Source organism: Mobula birostris, chromosome 11 (genome assembly GCF_030028105.1).
Source record: "Mobula birostris isolate sMobBir1 chromosome 11, sMobBir1.hap1, whole genome shotgun sequence".
Classification (NCBI taxonomy): Eukaryota; Metazoa; Chordata; class Chondrichthyes; order Myliobatiformes; family Myliobatidae; genus Mobula; species Mobula birostris.
Window position 1 is genome coordinate 89,100,931 of NC_092380.1, and position 23,042 is coordinate 89,123,972.

A 23,042-nucleotide genomic window follows, 5' to 3' on the forward strand; every position below is an offset into this window, starting at 1 on the left:
ATTTCAAGACACATCTATAATTTTATCTCCACTCACATGTTATATAGCTTTTTTATAATTATGAAATGTTAAGAAGCATATTTTGGTACATTTCCTCTACTCATAGGAATCTGCTAATTGACAGATTAATTCAGTTCTTTGATTTCTAATAACCGATACAACAATGGTTTGACATCACCGCTCCCATTTTAGAACTTGGCAATCAAATTGTTGCTCTCTTTATTTTCGCAAAATACATGCTAAGCATCAAGAAGAATACCACACCAGGGCTTTTTAAAGGAATTATAAATAAAGTGAAACTTACTTGATGTTTGATTTCTCCTGGCTGTTGCTATGATTCAACACTATATTCTGCTTTCTGACTTGAAGAGCCGTGATTATAGAGGTCTAATGCTGAATAGTTGATGGCAGAATAGACCTAATGGACATAATAGCCTCCTCTCTCATACATTTTTTATGATTCCATAGTCCTGTCAAGTTTCAAAACTCAGCAGGTTATGGCATGGTGAGTGTTGAAGGTGTTTTTGCCGACTTCAAGGTGTCTGCACAAACCAGCTGCTGCCAGAAATTACCCCAACCACATGAGGTTTTGAAAGGGATAATAAAAGGGGGGAGGGGGCACAGAGAGCACGACATGATGTTAAAGGAGTAATAAAGAGGAAAATGACTTCAATTTTAACATCGAAACATAGAAAACATAGAAAAGGGCACAATACAGGCCCTTCAGCCCACAAAGCTGTGCCGAACATGTCCTTACTTAGTAATTATCTAGGGTTACCCACAGCCCTCTATTTCTATAAGCTCCATGTACCTATCCACGAGTCTCTTAAAAGACCATATCATATCTGCCTCTACCACCGTCACCAGCAGCCCATTCCACATACTCACCACTCTGCTTAAAATACTTACCCCTGACATCTCCACTGTACCTACTTCCAAGCACCTTAAAACTGTGCCCTCTCGTGCTAGTCATTTCAGCCCTGGAAAAAGCCTCTGACTATCCACATGATCAATACCTCTCATCATCTTATACACCTCTATCGGGTCACCTCTCACCCTCTGTCGCTCCAAGGAAAAAAGGCCAAGTTCACTCAACCTATTCTCATAAGGCATGCTCCCCAATCCAGGCAATGACCTTGTAAATCTCCTCTGCATCCTTTCTATGGTTTCCACATCCTTCCTGTAGTGAGGTGACCAGAACCGAACACAATACTTCAAGTGGGGTCTGACCAGGGTCCTATACAGCTGCAACATTACCTCTCGGCTCCTAAATTCAATCCCATGGTTGATGAAGGCCAGTGCACCGTATGCTTTCTTAACCACAGAGTCAATCTGCGCAGCAGCTTTGAGTGTCCTATGGACTCAGACCCTAAGATCCCTCTGATCCTCCACACTGCCAAGAGCCTTACCATTAATACTATATTCTGTCATCATATTTGACCTACCAAAATGAACCACCTTATACTTATCAGGGTTGAACTCCATCTGCCACTTCTCAGTCCAGTTTTGCATCCTATCAATGTCCCGCTGCAACCTTTGAGAGCCCTCAACACTACCTACAACACCTCCAACTTTTAATGCCATATTTTCAGAATTTGTCAGGTACCCGAACTTCAGTAAAAGTCATATTGTTAGAGCCTATGATTCAATAACGATAGATTCACTAAAATCCACTGTCTGCTCCAACCACACCTGTAACTTTAGGCCAGGGCAAGGACTATGATTTCACTGCCTGGTGAATCATACTTTTAACTACATAGTTCCTTCAGAACTGATGCTGGATATGTCAACACTTTGCCCATTTGGCTCCGATCAAGACGTTGAAGGTAAATGTGAAGTTCCATTTACAATTGGCAACCAAACAGGTAAAATTTCTCTTCATGTGTGTTTTACTATGAATGGAAAAAATAAATCTATTTCCTATTTCATGCCTGGATGTTTCACTCAGGACCACCGGAAGTAATGAGTTGATTCCATCAACAATTACCTCAATTTTTCGTATAGCTTGGGTTCCTGCAAACAGTCTTACAGTTATTCCAACTTTTAAACGTTCAGAGAGTCAATATATCGTTAGCTTTCCAATAGCTGTCTTTCCCACCTAGAATATTGTCACGTGACTAGCAACAATGAATATCAAATTGAGACAGGTTATATTAAACAAACATAAACATTTATTAAACTCTGCTCAACAAATAGCGAAATGTATTCAAGCGACTAACTTAACTGAAAATTAACTGCTATAAGGCAACTCTGGAACAGTTCTTAAAAAGGGTAAATTCAAAAGCAGTTCTTAAAGTGGTAAATTTGAAAGTCCAAGTGATTTACACAGTCAATAAGGAGAGACTTCTCTGGAGAAGGATTTCTTCATAGATGCGACACTTCTGTTGGTTCTGTCCAAAGGATTCACGACGAAGGAAATAAATGGCTTAGAAGGAAATAAATGGCTTAAAAGGAACTGCTCTTTTCCTGGCGAGCGAACCCTGCACGAACTTCCTTTCTCTTTTGGCAGGAGTTATCTCAGATGCAGGTCACTATTTCTTGACCGAAGACTCAATAAGGTCGATCCTTTAGAAAACTGCCGAACGACACCAACTTTTCTCAATCCTTCGGGTCCTGTACTTTGATAAAGGTCTTCACTCTCCGATACTGAACTGCAAAGGTAAAATTAAAACAAAAACCTGGCAGATATTGTCGAAACTGCCAGCACAGAGGTTCTACCTTAATATAGAAAGTAAAACTCCAGTTTAAAAACGAACTGCGTCTTAAGATGAATACGCAGCATAACGGAGTAACAAACAACAACTCCACTGAAACTAACTGCGTCACACCAGGGGTCTCCCTTATACTGTATACCTGTTGAGAATAGGTCATCATGTGACCTCACACTGGCGGGAAAATTACATCATGTGACCTCCACAAAACCATTACATCATCCTTAAAAGACAGTCACAAGGTATGTAACAATATGAAGTGTGGCCAATGATATCTATCAAAAACAGCGTATGTAAATTAATTAAATTCTTAAGAATTTAATGTCTGAGGACATTGGAATACATTTCAACGTGATTAATTATGTGCCTTTAATTAATGCTTTTTGGTTTAATTGTGAAGATAAATATCTTCAACTTAAACTGCATGCTTAGTGTGGTTGAATACAGGCATTCTTCACCTATGTTGGTGACCTGAGACAGAGGAAGATGTGTATTTAGGACAAGCCCTGTTTTTTTCTTTTCATCACCTATCTCTCTGTATCCTAACTTTCATCAAGAAAAAATTAAGACCCATATCTTATGCATAGTCACGTTCTAAAATTCTACATGATCTGGCAGCAAACAGAATTATTTTATTCAAACCTTATTGTGAAAATCTATTAAACAAATAATGAATACAAAATATCTTTGTGAGTATTTAGTCAGGTGAAGCAATTTATTTAGGTGATGCTTCCCTACAAGCAAATTTGGCAATTCAGATTTTGACAATAAACTTGCTGGGAAGTCACCTATAAAAAGTGAAATACAAACAGCATTTTGGTTTGTTAATTAATGGTTCTTGAAACCACAATAGAAGCAATTTAAAAGATGAAAATAATTAGATGTCACCTTAAGATAAATGGCAAAACATTTGGAGAAAAACGCTATTATTATTTTCTTAAAAATGTATTATGTTGTTATTGTCTGGAATGCACCATATGGAAGTGATACCTAGGTCATGGGTCTCTGGCTTCCCTCTGCAAAGCACCTTCATGAAGCTCTCTATACCTTCTACAATGGATGTCCAAGTTGCAGATGTTGAATCTGTAGGCTTACAGGTCTTTTCCAACCAGTATTTCCAACAATACACCTTTATGTCTTCCAGCAGTGAAATAAGTTCTTGTCAGGTCTCCTTGAAGAGTTGGTATTTTGATTTCAATTACTGCTGATTCATTTTCACATGAGTGCAACAAGCGCAAAATGATTAGCACTTAAGAAATACCAAAGGGAAAATTATGAAGTTGCTCATTTTCAGTGTGTTGTTACATGATGATTGAAGAAATATATATATTTCCAAAACATACATTAGATTCACACAAACAAATGATTGAATAACAAAATCAATATATGTGTTTAGTTTTGATCTTAGTTTGAAGTAACATGAATGTTGCAGACCTTCCCTGGTATACTAATCATTACTTAACCTGAGCTATTTTAGCTCAATCATAATGTGATTTAATCTTGAATAACATGGCTAATGCATTTGCTGAAGAATAAGAAACGTATACGTTTTAAAGAACATCGGTTTTGAATCAAAAGGATAGAAATATTTTTAAAGCTTATATGTACTTTCTGATCATGTATAGTAAATTACTTTTAAAATGAAGTTTAAAAAGGTTCTCAGAGCTTAAATAAGAAATACAGTAGGTAATACATATACCTGCTACCACCAAAGTAATAGTTGTAAGAAGCTGGAACCACAAAGGAGAAATGTACTACGTGAACAACTTTTTTAAGTAAAAGGCAAGCAAGTTGTGAATAAAAGGAAATTTGCAATGGATCACTGGGAGCATCTTACCTCCATTCTTGCCTATTTGTCGAAAGCACTGCCAGAACATTCGTATAAATGAGGCTCTGTTGTACGGGGTGGCGTTCACAAAGCTGAACTCACGAAACAAAATGTGACTTCCACGTTTAACACTGGAGAAACTAAACAAAAAGAGACATTAATTATGACTAAGATACAACAAGACAATTCCATTCATTAAAAATGCTGGCGGACGCGTTCACCAGCATTTTTTGTATGTGTTGCTTGAATTTCCAGCATCTGCAGATTTCCTCGTGTTTGCGTTTTTTAATTCCATTCATTATTGAGATTGCATGAGACAACTGTTCATCAAACAACATGGATGTTGTATTAACTTCATGATGATCACATATCTGCTCTTCTATAAGTTTGAATATCTAAATATCCCACATGTTTTAGCACCTTAGAGACACTAAAAGATGAAAGGAATAATTCATTCCAATTACACGAAGAACAAGAGGTTACACTTATGAAAGGGAATGTAGAAAATATGACCTATATAACTTTGTTCAGTGAAACTTGGACTCTGAGGGGAAATGGGGTGGGGATGATGGAGTTGCTGATGGATTAGAAAAGCAGTTTTCCATATTCTGTAACTATGAACAAAGTAAAGCAGTAAAATTTTTTGATAATTAAGACTATTGCTAAAATGTGATGGAGAAAAGTTTTGCACATAATTAACTTAAGAGGGTTTAAACCACCGTTATTAGGAAGCATAATCATCAAAATGCCCAGACTTTGCTTGTATTCACTCGCTCCTTACACAATCACCAGCAGTTACACATTTAAAACTCATGTATTCATGAACTCCACACGAAATCTTTTGTGCAAGTCTTTAATCTTAATTAGCGATATATGATGTTTTTCAAAATACTCTGCCACTGAACTCCTCACGTAGACTTCAGCTGTAAAGCTGAATCTTGATGAATTCCTCAACATTTGAACTATGAAGCCGGCTTTCTGCTCCTGTGCTAGGTTAAAGCACCTGATTTAACCTGGCTCAGAATCTGCCAAGTCATTATCTTCAATGAGGATTGTAAGGATACACAAAAGGCAGATAAGGAGAAAATAACTTCTTTTTTGTAGCTTATATAACATTTACAAAAGTTCAGTTTAAAGTTTGAAGTAAATTATTTATCCAAGTACATGTATGTCACCATATACAACCATAAGGTTGAATTTCTTGCAGGCATACTCAATAAATCCATAACGGAATAATAACCATAACAGAATCAATGAAAGGCCGCAACAACTGTATATTCAACCAGTCTGCAAAAGGTATCAAACTGTGGAAATACAAAATTAAGGAAATATTAATAAATATATAAGCAATAAATATTGAGAACACGAGGTGAAGAGTCCTTGAAAGTGACTCCATAGGCTGTGGGAACAGTTCAGTGAAGGGGGCAAGTGAAGTTGAATAAAATTATCCCCTTTGGTTCAACAACCTGATGGTTGAGAGGTAATAACTGTTTCTGAACCTGAGGCTCCTGCATCTGTAGATGTACTTCAGCTCACGTTACTACTTTAGGAGATTTCAAAAATCAATTTTAATTGGCTAATTTTCATGAAGGTCAGAACTATATAAACCCTAATGATTTTGACAGACAACAATATTCAGGTAATGTTTAGCTAGCTCTCAAATCTGTTAGGGAAGCCATTGTGCCATTTAAGGCTTCTAAGAGTTTGGTGCTGAATTTTGTTTATTGTGAAGTTTGTTTTTTGATTGTTGTGGAACTTCAGGCCATCATGATAAGCCTTCTACATCCAGAAGAGGTACAACTACAAGTGCAAGGTAACACGTGTCATTCATTAGGAGATTGGAGTATTTGAAAATGAAGAATACAAGTTACCAGAAGGGGATTACACTAGTTAATTCTCAAAACCCAGCACTATTGTGTCCCAGCCCACTTTGGAGATCAATCCTTTGCAGCTGTTTCTAATCCTATGCAGTGGCCCCTCTGACGCAACCAATTAGAATGCTCCAAACCATTTGATAATAAGATCACTCCTTACAAGTTCAATGCCTTAAAGAAACACCTGTCATTTTATATTTTGTGTCAAAACCTGACTACTGACATCTACAGTGAGGTGTACTCGAAAAGTTCAATTTGATGAATGACATGTCCATTCCTTTGTCTATTCATCCCTCCCCACTAATCTCCCATCTGGTACTTATCCCTGCAAGTGGCCAAAGTACTACACCTGCCCATTCACCTCCTTCCTCACCTCCATTCAGGGCCCCAAAGGGTCTGTCCAGGTGAGACAACATTTCACCTGTGAACCTGCTAGGGCCGTCCATTTTGTCCAGTGCCCCCAACGCAGTCTCCTCTACATTGGTGAGAGCTGTCGTAAATTGGGAGACAGCTTCATTGAGCACCTCCACTCCATCCACCTAAAGCAGAACTTTGCTGTGGTCAAACATTTTAATTCCCATTTCCATTCCGACTTGTCAATCCATGGCTTCCTCTTGTGCCAAGATGAGGCCACCCTCAGGGTGGAGGAGCAACACCTTATATTCCATCTGGGTAGCCTCCAACATGATGGCATGAATATCAATTTCTCCTTCTGGGAAAAAATTCTCCTTCTCCCCTCTTCTTCTATTCCCCACTCTGGCCGCTTAACTCTTCTCACCTAACACCTCCCCCTGGGTCCCCACCTCCTTCCCTTTTTACCTTTAGTTTACTCTCCTCTCCTATCAGATTTCCTCCTCTCCAGCCCTTTTCAACCCACCAGGTTTCACTTATCAACTTCTAGCTATCCTCATTCCCCCTTCTTTTTATTCTAGCGTCTCCCATCCCCCCCTCCAAAGCATATGTTTGAGTTTGTAATTCTGTATAACAGCTTTGTCAGCCACACGTCCCATCCCACTACATTACCATTTCCTCTCAGAGTCACCTTATGTACTTAGATTCCCTTTATATAGATACCATCAGTCTATGCATATAAGCTAATCTTATGTATTTAAAGTAACACACACAAAATGCTGGCCAGCGGGTCAGGCCGCCTCTTCAGGATCCTGAAGAAGGGTCTTGGCCTGAAACATCACCTGTTCATTCCTTTCCACAGATGCTGCTTGACTTGCTAAGTTCCTCCAACATTTTGTGCGCGTTGCTTTTAACAATAAATGTCATCCCAAATGGATTCTGAAAAAATACCTTAGTTTGAAACAAAATTAACAAAATCTTTAGTCAAGAAAGATGTATATTAATTGCTATCTATACTATGGTTAATGCTATGATTAAATGATCCTGAAATGTAAGACAGTAGTGATAAAATCAGCAAACGTCAGGAAAGTGTGGCATTAAGTGAAGACTAATGCAGTACAAACCAATGCATGTGAATCATGAAGGCATTTCATTCTAAAAGCTATAACATTGTAAGTGAGCAAGCATGAATTACAAAGTCTTTTTATTCAACTCTGTCATGCTTTATTAAATTGGTTTGCCTTTTGTAGTTTACCTTTAATCACCATTATTTAATGCCACAGCTGGGCTGAAAGATCATATAGATACCACAACTGAAACTTTGATGCTGTCCTTTAGTACATAAGACACATACTGATTTTTTTGTAAAACTTTTGTTTTGTTTTAATAAGTTAAGACTTTGAAAAAACAAAAATGAAACAAACCTCCCAGGATTATATTCCTATTAACAATCTAGTTAGATCATTTTTTTCAATCTTATGAAGGTAAATCCCAAAGAATACATCTGTATTTGTGTTGTGCTACATTTACAACAAATATTTGCACAATGATCCAAAGATCAAACTAAATTTAAAGTATTTTTTTTAATCAGAGTAAATATATGTCACCATATACTGTCCACTTTTTTGCAGGAATTCACAGTAGATACAATAAACACCAAAGAATCAATGAAAAACTGTGCACACAGGGGGACAAACAACCAATGTGCATAAGAAGGCAAACTGTTCAATTTGAAAAACAACAAATAAATAAAAAGATAGATAAATATTTGATTAATTAATATTAAGAACATTAGTTGGAGAGTCCTTGAAAGTGATTTCATAGGCTATGGAATAGTTCAGTGCTGAGGTGAGCGAAGTTATCCACTCTGGCTCAGGAACCTCATGGTTGAAGGGTGATAACTGTTCCTGAATCTGGTGATAGGATCCACATGTTTGTTCTTTGAAAGAGATTCTACTAGTCTCGTCATCATGGCTCTTCACCATAGCTTTGATGTATTTTCTTTCTCAAGCATTTTACCCGAGTCCCTTTTGAATATTATTCTGAAACTGCTTCCACTATCCATTCAGTTCACTCTTAGCATAACATGGTCTTTAGAAAAAGTTAGTTTAAAATAGCTTAAAATCCTTATGACAGACCATGAGGGAAACACTTCCTTCTTTACTACAACCAGATTTGGCTGTTTTCTTGAAAATATCACAGTTATGGTGCGACCAGGGCCACTTGCACATCCTCCTACAGGCCATGAGGTTGTGAATTTATGACTCTCCACCAAGGTGATTGAGAGCAGCAGTGTGGGAAATGAAGGAGATGGAAGTGAAGTCTCCATCACATACCGAAGTGGGAAAACCATGTTTCCTGAAAGAGGTAGACATTTCAGATATCTTGGAGTAGAATACCTCGTCTCAAAATCGGTGCAACCAAGATGGAGAAACCGAGAGAAAGGGATGGCATCATTACAGGAGACAGGGCTGCAGTTAAATGGGTTCACATTAAACGTTAATGGATAGCTGGGCTCCTGAGATGGGGAGACAGAGATCTAGAAATGCGAGTAAAGTGTCAAGAACAGTTCAAATGCATTTGAGAGCAGGGTGGAAGTGAGTCATGATGATAAATTTGGAGGCACCATCAATGCATTTATGGATATATTGGGGAAAGAGTTGCAGAATGAAAGCAGAGCAGGTTTGGAGCATTGACTGCTCCATATAGCCAACTATACTACAGTCCATGCACGTGCCCATGGCTACACCTTAGATTTGTTAAAAGGTGAGAGGGATCAAATGAGGTTCAAGATGAGAATAAGTGTGGCCAGGGGGAGCTGAGGAATTGGTAGAATGTAAATTCTAGAGAGAAGTGGAGAGCTTTTAAGTCTTTCAGAATCAGGTTTAATATCATTGGCATATGTTGCAGAATTTGTAGTTATGCGGCAGCAGTACATTGCAATACATAATAAAAAAACTATAAATTACAGTAAGTATATATATTAGAGAGTTAAATTCAATAGTGCCAAGAAAAAAAATAGTGAGGTAGTGCTCATGATTTCAATGTATACTAAGAAAGTTAATGACAGAAGGGAAAAAGCTACTCCTAAATCATTCAGTATGTGCCTACAGGAAGCTGTACCTCCTCCCAGATGGTAGCAATGAGAAGAGGGCATGTCCTGAGTGATGGGCGTTCCTAATGGTGGATGTCGCTTTTCTGAGGCATCACTCCTTGAATACTACCTGGATGCTGGGCAGACTACAGCCCATGGTGGAGCTGACTGAATTCACAACTTCCTGCAGCTTATTTCGATCCCCTGCAGTGCCCCCCCCCCCGCATACCAGACAGTGATGCAGCCAGTTAGGAAGCTCTCCACGTACATCTGGAGAAATTTGGGAGCATCTTTGGTAACATACCAAATCTCCTCAAACTCCTAATGATATATAGCCGTTGTCGTGCCTTTATTTGTAACTGCATCAATATGCTGGGCCCAGGATAGATTCTCAGAGATGTTTACACCCAGGAAATTGAAATTGTACACTCCTTCCATTACTGATCCCTCAATGAGGACTGGTGTGTCTGCCCTCATCATACACTTTCTGAAGCCCACAATCAGTTCTTTGGTCTTACTGACATTGAGTGCAAGGCTATTGCTGCGACACTACTCAACCAGCTGATCTATCTTGATCTTGGATGCCTTCTCATCACCTTCTGAAATTCTGCCTATAATAGTTGTGTCATCAGCAAATTTATAGATGGCATTTGAGCTGTGCCTACCACACAGTCATGGTTGCAGAGAGAGTAGAGCAGTGGGCTAGGCACACATCCTTGAGGTGCACCAGAGCTGATTATCAGTGAGATGGAGATGTTATTTCTGATCCACACAAACTATGGTCCTCTGGTGAGGAAGTCAAGGATCCAGTTGAGGTACAGGGGCCCAGGTTTTGGAGTGTTTTTTTAAAATCAGAACTGTAGGTATGATCACATTAAATGCTCATCTGTAGTCCCTGAAAAGCAGCCTGACATAAGTATTAGTACTATTCAAGTGATCCAAGACCACGTGAAGAGCCAATTAGATTGTATGCACTGTTGACCCATTGTTGTGATAGGCAAACTGCAGTGGGTACAGGCCCTTGCTGAGAAGGGGTTGATTCTAGCTATAACTAACCTCTCAAGGCACTTCATCATCGTAGGTGTGAGTTCTATTGAACAATAGTCATCACGGCAGCTCATCCTGCTCTTCCTGGGCACTGGTATGATTTTTGCCCTTTTGAAGTAGGTGGAAACTTCTGACTGTAGGAATGAGAGATTGAAAGTTTCTTTGAATATACCTGCCAGCTGGTTGACACAAAAGCACTACCATGTACACCTTTGTGGTCCGTTGCCTTGCAAGGGTTAATCCTCTTGAAAGATTTTCTGACGTTGGCCTATGAGAGAGAGATCACAGGGTCACTGGATACTGTGGGGATCCTCATAGCTGTAGTTTTATTCTTCCTTTAAAAGTGTCCATAACAGGCGTTGAGCTCAACTGGGAGTGTAGCATCACTGCCATTCATGATGTTGGGTTTCTGTTGGGGTATGGAGATGTATAGGGACTAGAAGTCCACAGTAAAAGTAAAACAGTTGGGTCCAAGGAATTAGATGTTGTTCAAATGATGGAGAGCATGTGAGGTATACAAGATCTAGGTGGAGAGGTATTGGACGAGGCAGTGCAAAATAGAGTCAAAGTATGTGGAAATAAGTTTATTGGGGTAAGAGCAGGCAGAAACAATTACCAGGGCAGTCATTTTTACGCATCATAGGGAAGAGATGTCTATTGGAAGGGCCATCCCTCTCGTGACTCTATCGCTTTCTCCCAGTTTTTTCTGCGTGCGCTACATTTCCACTCCAGTACATATGAAATGGGGTAGCATGGTAGCCTAGTGCTGAGCACAACACTTTACAGTGCCAGCTGTAAGGTTAGAGAGTGACAGGAATTAAACCCAAGGAGTTTGTGTGTTCAACCAGTGACCATGTGAGTTTCCTCTGGGGAATCTGGTTTCCTCCCACTTTCCAAAGCCATACGGTTACAGTTAGTAAGTCAAGGGCAAGCTATGTTGGCACCAGAAGTGTGACAACACTTGCAAACTGCTCAGCACAATTCTCTCTGATTCAATTTCAATAAAAAAAAGCACATTTCACTGTATGTTTTCATGTATATGTGACAAATAAAGCTAATCTTTAATCTTCAATGACTTCCTTTTTCAGGAAATGTGGTTTTCCCTCTACTGGCGGTGAAGGAACTCTCACCCACATCTCTAGTCTTTCCTGTACTCCAACTCTCTCATCTATGGAAGCTTAGTCAGCCACAATGTTTAATTTATAATTTCCCTCAAACATACCAATGCAGAGAACAAGAAAAATGTACAACCGTATGCATCAACAAAATAAACACATTATATACAAATCCACTATAAATAAACAAAATTACTTCAACTATGTACATACTTGCTCTATTACATTGTATACTTTGCAAGATTGCATAATATCCTGTGGCAATTTTTTAAGGCACTGGCTAAATGGTATTTATTGTCTATGTATTAATGCTAGCAGACATTAAGCATCAAGGATATAGTCTCAAACTTGAGTTTTTGTGGGCCACATTGTATAGCAAAGACAAGATTGCAAATTAACACTGTAGTGTGGTGAGCTTTTCTGGAAGAGTGTCAACCATTCGTAGAATACATATATACTTTCAAAAGGAATTTGAAATACTGAAAAATAATAGTACTTATAGTACCACTGTCAAAAATGTCATGGTACTTCATAGAAACCTTTTCAAAAACCTAATTAATTCACAAGATGACACTGGGTTTGCTTCATCAAGAACTGTTGCCTGTCCACCCTCGTGACGTGGGTTACTGATTTTCACTGAAAGAAAAATTGAGGTGAGGTTAAGATTTTTAGAATACATGTTTTTATTTCAAATATGATTTATTTTAATTACTTTACAACACCTTAATGTATTTTCAACTTCTGAAAAAAATGTTAAGACAGTTCAGAAGAATGAAAGGTAATATCTTTGAAACATGAAAAATCCTTACATTTGATGGCTTGGCAGGTTGGTCATGGAGTTGATGTCTCTCTTGGCTGAGGTTTGAGGAACCAGGGGATCGAATCTTAAATTAGGAGTCGGTCATATTAGCTATGAGTATACAAATCATACATCAGTCAGGAGCCACATGTAAGTAAATAAATCAGGAGATTACATCGTCAACCTTTAGTTTATAGTGGTGATGCGAATGCAGGCGACACAGTGGTTCATCAAAAAATGAAGGAATCATGAGGAAGTGTATGAGGAAGAGAGAACCGCTAATTGAGAGGTGTTATAACAGTAAACTCATACTCAACATCAGCGAGACCAAGGAATTGTCTGTGGACTACAGGAGGAGAAAGTAAGGCAAACACACATTAGCACTGATTGAGGGGTCAGTAGAGGAAAGGGTGAGCATCTTCAAGTTCTTGGGTGTCAACAAACCAGAGGATCTATGCTGGGCTCAATGCACTGATGCAATCATGAAGATGGAGTGCATCAACGGCTCTACTTTGTCAGGAGTTTGAAAAGATTCGGGATGTCACCAAAAAGTCTTACAAATTTTTATAGATGTAGGGTAGAGAGCTAACCTGATATGGAGGCCCCAGCACACAGGATTACACGAGGCTGCTGAAGTCTATAGATTCAGGCAGCTCCATCATGGGCAAAACACTCCACATTAAGAACATCTTCAAGAGAACCACACCATCCGGGACATGTCTTCTTCTGCCTACTAACATTTGGGAGGAGGTATAAGAGCCTGAAGGCCCATATTCAACATTTTCAGTACAGTTTCTTTCCCACTGTCATCAGATTTGTGAATGGTCCAAGAGTACAACCTCATTATTCCTCATTTGCACTATATATTCTGGTAACTTATAATAATTATGTCTTGCACAATGCAGAAGCCATCAAATTCAACCTACACCGCTGCATAGCATGCATTTCGCATGAGCATAATATACTTCCTGTCCCTTTTCAGGAAAGAATGAATTACAGTCAGCTCACTCCTGAATTAAGATATTTCTTACATAACGAACAATATATTGTAAACATATTGACAACATTTCAGGCTGGAAAGAGTCTAAAATATTAAAGATATTGGCCATGGTCACCTCAACAGCAACTAGTAAGGTGGACATCATCCTGCTTTAAGATTGCAGCAGATAGCAGAGGAAGATGTCGTGACTAAGACCCATATTATTCACATGCAACTCTGCAGTGAGATTCAGTACAGGATTCCTCAAGTACACTTTTATCAGACAGAGTCTGTCCTCTTCTCTATTGCTTTTATTCCTAGGAATACTGCAGTTCAAGGATAATGTTTACTAATGTGTCACAGCGCAATTCATTTCTGCAGGGAAGTCAATTTCTGCAAATGTCAGCAACCATGAGAACTCTAGGTCGACTGATACTTGTGTATTTGCAACAAAAAACAGCAGGAGTTATCAGAAAATAACTTTAAAGCAGTGGAAGATCCCTTTAAGTAGTGCTGGTGGGAAGTCTTTTTTGCTGATGATGTGTGTTTATCTGTATGGGTGTGGACAAGTATTTAAATTTTAGTGGCTGATGGTGGAGTGGGTGCACACGGATGCCCTTCACACCAACATGATTTCAGAATGATTCATGCTACTATTGTAAAGGGATATCGATCATAATGTTTGAAATAAATCTCCACCAACCACGTTATAAAAAAATTGCTTTGGGGTGTTTCTTTTAGTGCAATGGAGTCCAATATATTTGAAAATAAATGTGGGACAAGATCAAACTCATTCTCTCCTAATTGCTGCATATCTAATTGAACTATTCCATTTTATTTCCACAATGGTTGTTTGATAGCAAGACTGCACCAGATGCCGCAACATATGGTTAAAATTAATCTAATACCAGAAGTCATTCTGATTCTTGACTTTCTCCTCATCATCCTTATATAATTTTTATTATTTTCTCTTTAATTAAAATATTGCATTATAGTTGCTTCACATCTCATTCCAATAAACTATTATACATACAGCAAACTAGCAATGGATGTGCTGATAAAATTACCTTCTTTACATTTACATTCAATTTACATCCATTCAGTCTTAACTTGGTGTTCTTGTTGAATATTCCGAGCATGTCTGTTTTTGCCAAATTTGTTCATAGTCATAGTCATAATTTATTGATGCCGGGGGAAAATTGGTTTGCACCATAAATAATAAATAGTAATAGAACCATAAATAGTAATAGAACCATAAATAGTTAAATAGTAATATGTAAATTATGCCAGTAAATTATGAAATAAGTCCAGGACCAGCCTATCGGCTCAGGGTGTCTGACCCTCCAAGGGAGGAGTTGTAAAGCTTGATGGCCACAGGCAGGAATACTTCCTATGACGCTCTGTGCTGCATCTCAGAGGAATGAGTCTCTGGCTGAATGTACTCCTGTGCCCACCCAGTACATTATGTAGTGGATGGGAGACATTGACCAAGATGGCGTGCAACTTAGACAGCATCCTCTTTTCAGACACCACCGTGAGAGAGTTCAGATCCATCCCTACAACATCACTGGCCTTACGAATGAGTTTGTTGATTCTGTTCGTGTCTGCTACCCTCAGCCTGCTGCCCCAGCACACAACAGCAAACACGATAGCACTGGCCACCACAGACTTGTAGAACATCCTCAGCATCATCCGGCAGATGTTAAAGGACCTCAGTCTCCTCAGGAAATAGAGACGGCTCTGACCCTTCTTGTAGACAGCCTCAGTGTTCTTAGACCAGTCCAGTTTATTGTCAATTCGTATCCCCAGGTATTTGTAATCCTCCATCAAGTCCACACTGACCCCCTGGATGGAAACAGGGGTCCACCGGTACCTTAGCTCTCCTCAGGTCTACCACCAGCTCCTTAGTCTTTTTCACATTAAGCTGCAGATAATTCTGCTCACACCATGTCACAAAGTTTCCTACTTTGTTGCCATTGTCATTGCAAATGTTAATACTGTATGACTTTGCCTCTTGTTCTGAGCCAACCAACTTTGTTGTTGCCATAGGTATTTCTTTGGTCAGAACTGAGGCAGGTTTGGAGTTGCGAAGAAATCTAGTATTCAGCATATTTTTAGATTTGACATGGTTATATATAACTCAAGCTGACAGGGAAAGCTAATTTTATGGTGGGGTTAAATTCATTTTGTAAGCATGGCTGGGCAGAGGCTGGCTATTGGGGGAGGCCTCTGTTTAATGAATAAACAAGGGAAGAAGATACCTGCGATAAAAAACAGGGAAGGAAGGTTGTAAACATTCAAGTTTGGTAGCTTGTTATAGAATTCAGCACCTTCAGTACAAATGGCCTAGATCTTTATCACTTCATTCTGCTCCTCTTCTTCACTGTTCAGGATATTACTGAATATTTATGGTTAATTGGTCAAGGGTAATGTAATGTCAAGTGCTTTCTGTCATTACATTGGTACAAGGAAAAACAGGTGTACAAGAATTCAATGCTTATTATTGCATAAATGAAGGTCAGATTGTATACTGTATTATGCAGTGAAGTTTTTATATAAGCATCTTCAGATATGGTTATGATTAGATTAACTTCCAATAATTAAATGGTGGCACAAAAATTGAACAGGAAATATGAATACAGAAAATATTGCAAAATGTTGACCAGACAAAATATTCAAACAAATTAATGATGTCAAATTACAATGCATTTTTATGGTTTTATAGTTCAGTTAACTGTTTGGCAGGACTCTTGGCTATGAAAGATGTCAGCTTGAATTCCTGATATATTAGAAAATGTTGCCGAGATTAAAGGATGAAAGGAGACAGGAAGGTTTATCCAAAGAAATTGGGATCTACATGACAATTTAACATCTTAGAAAACAAATTAAAAACACTATTTGTCTAAAGCCTACTATTTGGATGAGAACTGGTCTTTCAACTTAAATTGTGAAAACCATAAGTAATATGATATAGTCTAATTGAAGAAACAACTTTTATCATTTTAATATCCTAGCAAAGATGATGGGAAGTTGATTAAAGAAAACAACTTTACAGAGAAATGCTCAGAGATTGTATTTGTTTCAGCAATTAAATCATATTTCCACATGAAGGGTTTTATTAATACTGTTAAATTAACTTATTATGCAAGCGTGTACTGTATCTAGTAAATTCTATTGTCAAGCAGTAAACATAAAATTAAAAGACTATTTCAGTAAACATCTCAGATACATTTCGTGACTCAAAAAATGTAATCTTCATTCAGATGGAACACTTAATAAATTTTTTATTTAGATAAACCCCTTAATACTTTGAAGCATCCAAAAGTGCTTCACATGAGCACCATCAGAAGAAAGTGACACCAATCTGTTAGAGTAAAATGTTTAATCAATCGGAAAAAGATTCTTCTCAATTCTGTACAAAATATCCAAGAGTGTAAACCCTTATGCTATGCTCTCTAATTAACATTTCTCAGATAAGAAGTTGAAAACAGTACACTGAAGTCTTTGGTATGACCAAAGCAGTGAGTACATATTAACTATCTAAATAAGTTCATGTACATAACTCTTGAATATCAACGTATATCAGCTTCTCAAATTTAAAGATTTGGAAATTCAAAGTACAAAGTATGTATACAGAATACAGCTCTGAGATTCGTCCTTCCACAGGGAGCCACAAAACAAAGAAACATTAAAAACCCAACACACAATAAAAGAACAAATTGTGCAAAAGGCAACAAGCAAGCAAACTCTACTGGCTTTCTATTCTTCCAGTTTAAGTGGCTTTCACTCATTTGAAATTCCACTTACCTTTTTCTTGTGCAATCACTTAATTATTATATTTCCCAATACCCCCCCCCAATGAAATTTCCTCTAAATTTGAACAATCAGAAATGATAGACATATTACATCTATTACAACATCCATAACAATGATATTGACTAGGAATAGCTGAGGATGAAGTACCGATCCTCACAGCACTGGTTACATTCAGTATGTCTTCCCAAAAATAATCCCTTTATCTCTCTCGGACTATGTTAGCGCTGATCATATGTAACAATTCCTAGAGGGATACCTTGGTATTTTTTTAAATATACTATTTCAACTGATTTCACTTTTTGCCCTTGCGAGTTAAACCTTCAAAGATTTCTTAACCAATTTGACTTGGCTTTCGTAAAGCAATATTCTCTATGCTAAATCATTTCTACTTTTTCAAGAGCCCTGTTTTAACATCTGTAATGAATAATTAAGAGCATTTTCAATATGACTGATATTAGCATAACTAGCCTGCAGTTGTACTTCATGTCTGTACCATGATTCTTGATGAATAGTGTTGTATTTACTAGATTTTATTCTACTGGGATGATACCAAAAATCATAGAATTATAGAAAATCAGAACCAAAATGTCTTTCATCTCTGCAGCTAACTTCTTTTAAGCCCACCATTAAGGAAATCAGATTCAAGAGAATTGTGATTTTTCAGTTGTAACAATTTTTCCATATCACTTCCCTTACTTTTGTTAGTTATTTAAAGTTCCTTTTCCTCATTAGAATCAAAGAGCAACAAGGTTTTACTAGAATTGTATTGAACACTAGTTGGGCCACAGTGCAAGTACTGTGTACAGTTCTAGTAATCACATTACAGGAAAAATTCATTTGCATTGGAGAAGGTGTAAAAGAGATTGGCAAAGATGTGACCAAAATTGGCAAATTGTAAGAAAGAAGAAAGATCAGATAAGGTAAGTTTGTCTTATTTGGAAGAGAAAAGGTTGAGCGAAGAATTAATGAAGGTGTCCAGATTTATGAAGAGGTTAAATAGAAAAACTATGATCTTTAGAAACGTACTTAAAGAAGTATGACCTGAAGTGCTGGAAAGTGAGATTACATCACATTTTTGACTGGCTTGGACATATTTGGCCAAATGGCTTGTCACCATAACACAAACACTCTGCAGTTCTATACTTACATAGCAGACACAGCTAACTTTAGTGGTGAAATGATGCAGTATTCGAAACTTTTTTCAGCATTAAGAGCAAAAAGACAAAAACTGCTGATTAAAAGTGAGTGAACATCCAGTAAGAGAGACTGTAGACGGCAGCAGCAAAAGATATGTCAGGTTCTGTTTATTGATTATAGTTTGGTGTTCAACACCATCATCACACAGCCTTGTGGTGCACCTGTGACGATGGAGATTGCAGAGGAGATGTTGTTGTCAATCCAATCTGACTGGGTCTGCAAGTGAGAAAATCCAGGATCAAAATGCACAAATAAGTATTGAGGCCAGAATCATTGGAGTTTGAGGAAATTTGGTATGATACCAAAGACTCTAGCAAGTTTCTGTACATGTACCATCGACAGCATTCTGACTGTTTGCATCACCGTCTGACCATAAGTCAAAGGAGCAGAATAAGGCCATTTGGCTCATCAAGGTTGATTTAATATGTGCCATGGAAGTGCCAATGAACAGGACTGCAGGAGGCTGCAGAAGGCTGTAGACTCAGCTAGTTTCATCATGGGCACAATCCATACCACAATCAAGGACATTTTCAAAAAAGGGTGCCTCAGGAAGGTGTCCTCTACATGAAAGGCCCTCACCATCCAGAACACTACCTCATTATTTCTCTTTTATACTACTTATTTATTTTTATCATAATTTATATAAGTTGTTATGCTTGCACTGTACTGCGGCCACAAAACAACAATTTTCACAAGTAGTGTCAGTGAAATTAAACTTGATTCTGATTTTGAGACTAAGATTAGAAACTAAGGAGCATCTTTTCCACAAATACAAAAGCAGAAAATGTTGGCTAGCAAAGATGAACATTGGGACATCCATAGATGAAAACATAGGCATATAACACCAAATAAAAACACACACAAAATGGTCCAGCACACTGAAAGTACAGAAATTCTGAGATGTTGGGGTTTCTCTATCATGAAGAAGAATGCTATTGTCAACCATGAAAACTCAAAGAGAAGGAGGAAAAACAGATAATTGAGCAATAACTTTCTATATCATTCAGCAAAAGAAGTTTGCAAAAACCAACTGCATATAAAATCTGAAAAATCAGATCAATATTATGTACATTAATATTATAAATGAAGAAAAATATTCACGGATGCTGATGTATTAGTCCTCCAGAACTACAATAAATGTTCATGCTACTTTTTTTTTCACTCACTTTACTAGATTAATTATGGCTTAGTTTTTAAAATATTTTGTACCATACACCAGAACTAAAGAAAAGCTTATGACCAAGATTTCAGAAGAGACCTGCTGCAATTTTTTTTTACTTATAATCTTTATATGTTCTCATGTGTGGACACTCTCACTTTTACACACTTCTTTCCTTCTATGTCCAACCTAATGGTCAAGCTCTACTGCCAACTTGACAAAATAGCATGAGCTAATGTTTTTTAAAGAAGGTTCTAAATGCCTGCCTCAATTAGCTTTATCTGTATTATATGAAACTGGAATAAGAGGAATTCCCTGCCAATTTGCATTACATTACAAAATGGAAGATAAAATGGAAAAACATTAATAGTGCTACATATTTATGTCATAATTATAATTATATTTTTCCATCTCATATTTGGGAGTGAGGCTGGGTGCAGCTGTGAAACAGAAGATTTACAGGTGGCCAAAGAATTAACAAGCATATAACAAAGATGATCATTTAGCCAAAGTGTCCAAAACTATTTGCGCAGTTCATGTAAAGCATGTCAGATAGTGTGCAGAGGTCAATGAAAGCATTTATAATTTCATTACACACACTTCCCATATCCTTTTATTTAAAAAGTGGGCATCTTTCAAGATGCAGCCGCAAAAGGTTAGCAACTGATATATAGCTACATTTTACGATGTAAGATGCAATAATATGCCCAACTAATAAAAATGATAGAAGCAACACCTGCATTCTCCACATTTCAAACCCCAACAGATTTACAACAATTTAATTGGAACAATAATATGCCTATGACTACTTATATGGACGTTATAATTGTCAATCACTTTACAAAAAACTATTGTGCAGGAGAGCCATGTGGGCCAAATGATGTGCAACAATGAAGATGTGATATAGTATGATGGGAAAGAGATTAAAGAAACCCATAAAATGAAATATAGCTGGAAGGCAAATGTACATACTGAGAAGTATAAAGCTACAGTAAGTGATCAGAGGGTTAGCGGGCACAATCTCAAATTGGAAGGACGTCCCTTTACAATTGAGATGAACAGGAATTTCATCAGCCGGTGGGTGGTGAATCTGTAGAATTCATTATCAAAGACGGCTGCAGAGGTTGAGAGGGAAAATAAATCAGACATGATCACATAGCGGAGCAGACTCAATGAACCAAATGGCCTAATTCTACTCTGATGTCTTATGGTCTGAAAAATAAGTGAACTTTCCCATGTCTGGAATTTTATAACCATGATGTACAAAACAAACCACTAAACTTTTCTGTGTGACATTACCCTGCCACACACAGACCCCAGCTCCTTCCAGTATTGATTATATCTCATTGGTGAAAAAACGGTTTCCACTTACCTTCAATATAGCTTTTGTAACCTTCTCTTATTTGACTTGAAAATTAAGATTATATTTGGTTCTCAAATGCAGAATAGTGACTTAGACAAATTTGAGAAGAAAATTTAATTTTCAGGAGAACAAAGGTGCCAATTTTATCAGGAAAAAAAATCTCATGCCTTAGAATTAACAAATATTCAGAGGGTTGTAAATTTAGCTAGCTCGATTTTGGATACTAGCCTACAAAGTACCCAGGACATCTTCAAGGAGCGGTGTCTCAGAAAGGCAATGTCCATTATTAAGGACCTCTAGCATCCAGGGCATGTCCTTTTCTCACTGTTACCATCAGGTAGGAGGTACAGAACCCTGACGGCACACACTCAGCGATTCAGGAACAACTTCTTCCCCTTTGCCATCTGATTCCTAAATGGACATTGAACCCTTGGACACTATCTCATTTTTTTTAATATACAGTGTTTCTGTTTTTTGCATGATTTTTAATCTATTCAATATACGTATACTTAAAAAGTACACTGAATAAGATATATTTATTTATTTATTATTATTACTACTACTTTTCTTCTGTATTATGTATTGCATTGAGCTGCTGCTGCTAAGTTAACAAATTTCACGTCACATGCCGGTGATAATAGACCTGATTCTGATTCTAATTTCTAATGCTGCCAATACCAGATCAACACTTCTATTTTATAAAAATGAAGACACATTGTTTAAGTATGTGCCTTAATGTACCTTCAATCCACCTCTTTGTATTCACTTTGCACAAAGGTCCTGAGGTTGTCATTATATTTCTTGGAACTACAACAGCTTTTCTACAGCACCCTTGTTTATTTTCCAGAATGGCATACTGTATACAGTCTTTTGTAGTACAAGTAAGAATACACTTAATGACATAGCGACTTTATTCAACCAAAAATCTGTTGCGAGAAGGATTCACTTCTTCCCTTCTCACTGCAGTTTAGGAATGTACTAAGTGGAGTTATTCTCTGAAACTAGCCCACACACCAAAAGTGAATGTTACAAGTAGGAGATGAAACAAGAGTCGATAGCACTTTTTGGAGATAAGATATCTTTGAATCTATGTTCTGTTCCTGAGAACTAACACGTTCATCACAATGTTTGGCAAAAGAACTCTATACCTTTTCTCTTTCCTATAGCCCGCTGTAATTACTAACTTCCAAACATCCCTCCTTCAAATGGATGAATGCAAGTTGGCGAGATTTTGTTCTTCTGGGATTTCATATAACTGCTTTGAAGCTAAACTATAAATAATAGATAAAGGAGTGCTACTCAATATTTACCCTCAAGTGGAATGCCTAGATCAGTCAAAAACATAGCTTCTCTTTTTCAAATTCAAGTTTATACAGGTACAGTACAACATCTGCAGCTGAGGTATACCATAAGCAATAGATTTTAAGTTGTACAGACTTCTGCTGAAAGGTCTTTCTTCTACTTCTTGACCATTGCAGTACGTTAGAGGTGTCCATGAGAAAATATTAATCTCGAGGAGACAGCGTTATGTTCACTGTTTTCTACTTTATCATGGCTTTGCATTTTATCAAATTAAACACTATTGAACTGAATTCACTTTATTTCTTACATCCTTCAAATACATGAGTAAAAATTTTTATGTTATGCCTCCGTTCAAATGTGCAATGTGCAATTAAAGGAAATTAGGAATGTCAGAAGGGGCCATGAGA

At 37.6% G+C, this 23,042-nt stretch overlaps 1 protein-coding gene across 1 annotated transcript in view; it reads right to left on the minus strand.

Moving 5' to 3' along the window:
* Positions 1 to 23,042, minus strand: part of cstpp1 (centriolar satellite-associated tubulin polyglutamylase complex regulator 1) — a 283,345-nt gene that overhangs the window by 143,976 nt on the left and 116,327 nt on the right. The window contains exon 3 of the mRNA XM_072272685.1: positions 4,549 to 4,679. Coding sequence (XP_072128786.1) covers positions 4,549 to 4,679 — 131 coding nt within the window. The remainder of the gene's footprint in view (positions 1 to 4,548; positions 4,680 to 23,042) is intronic.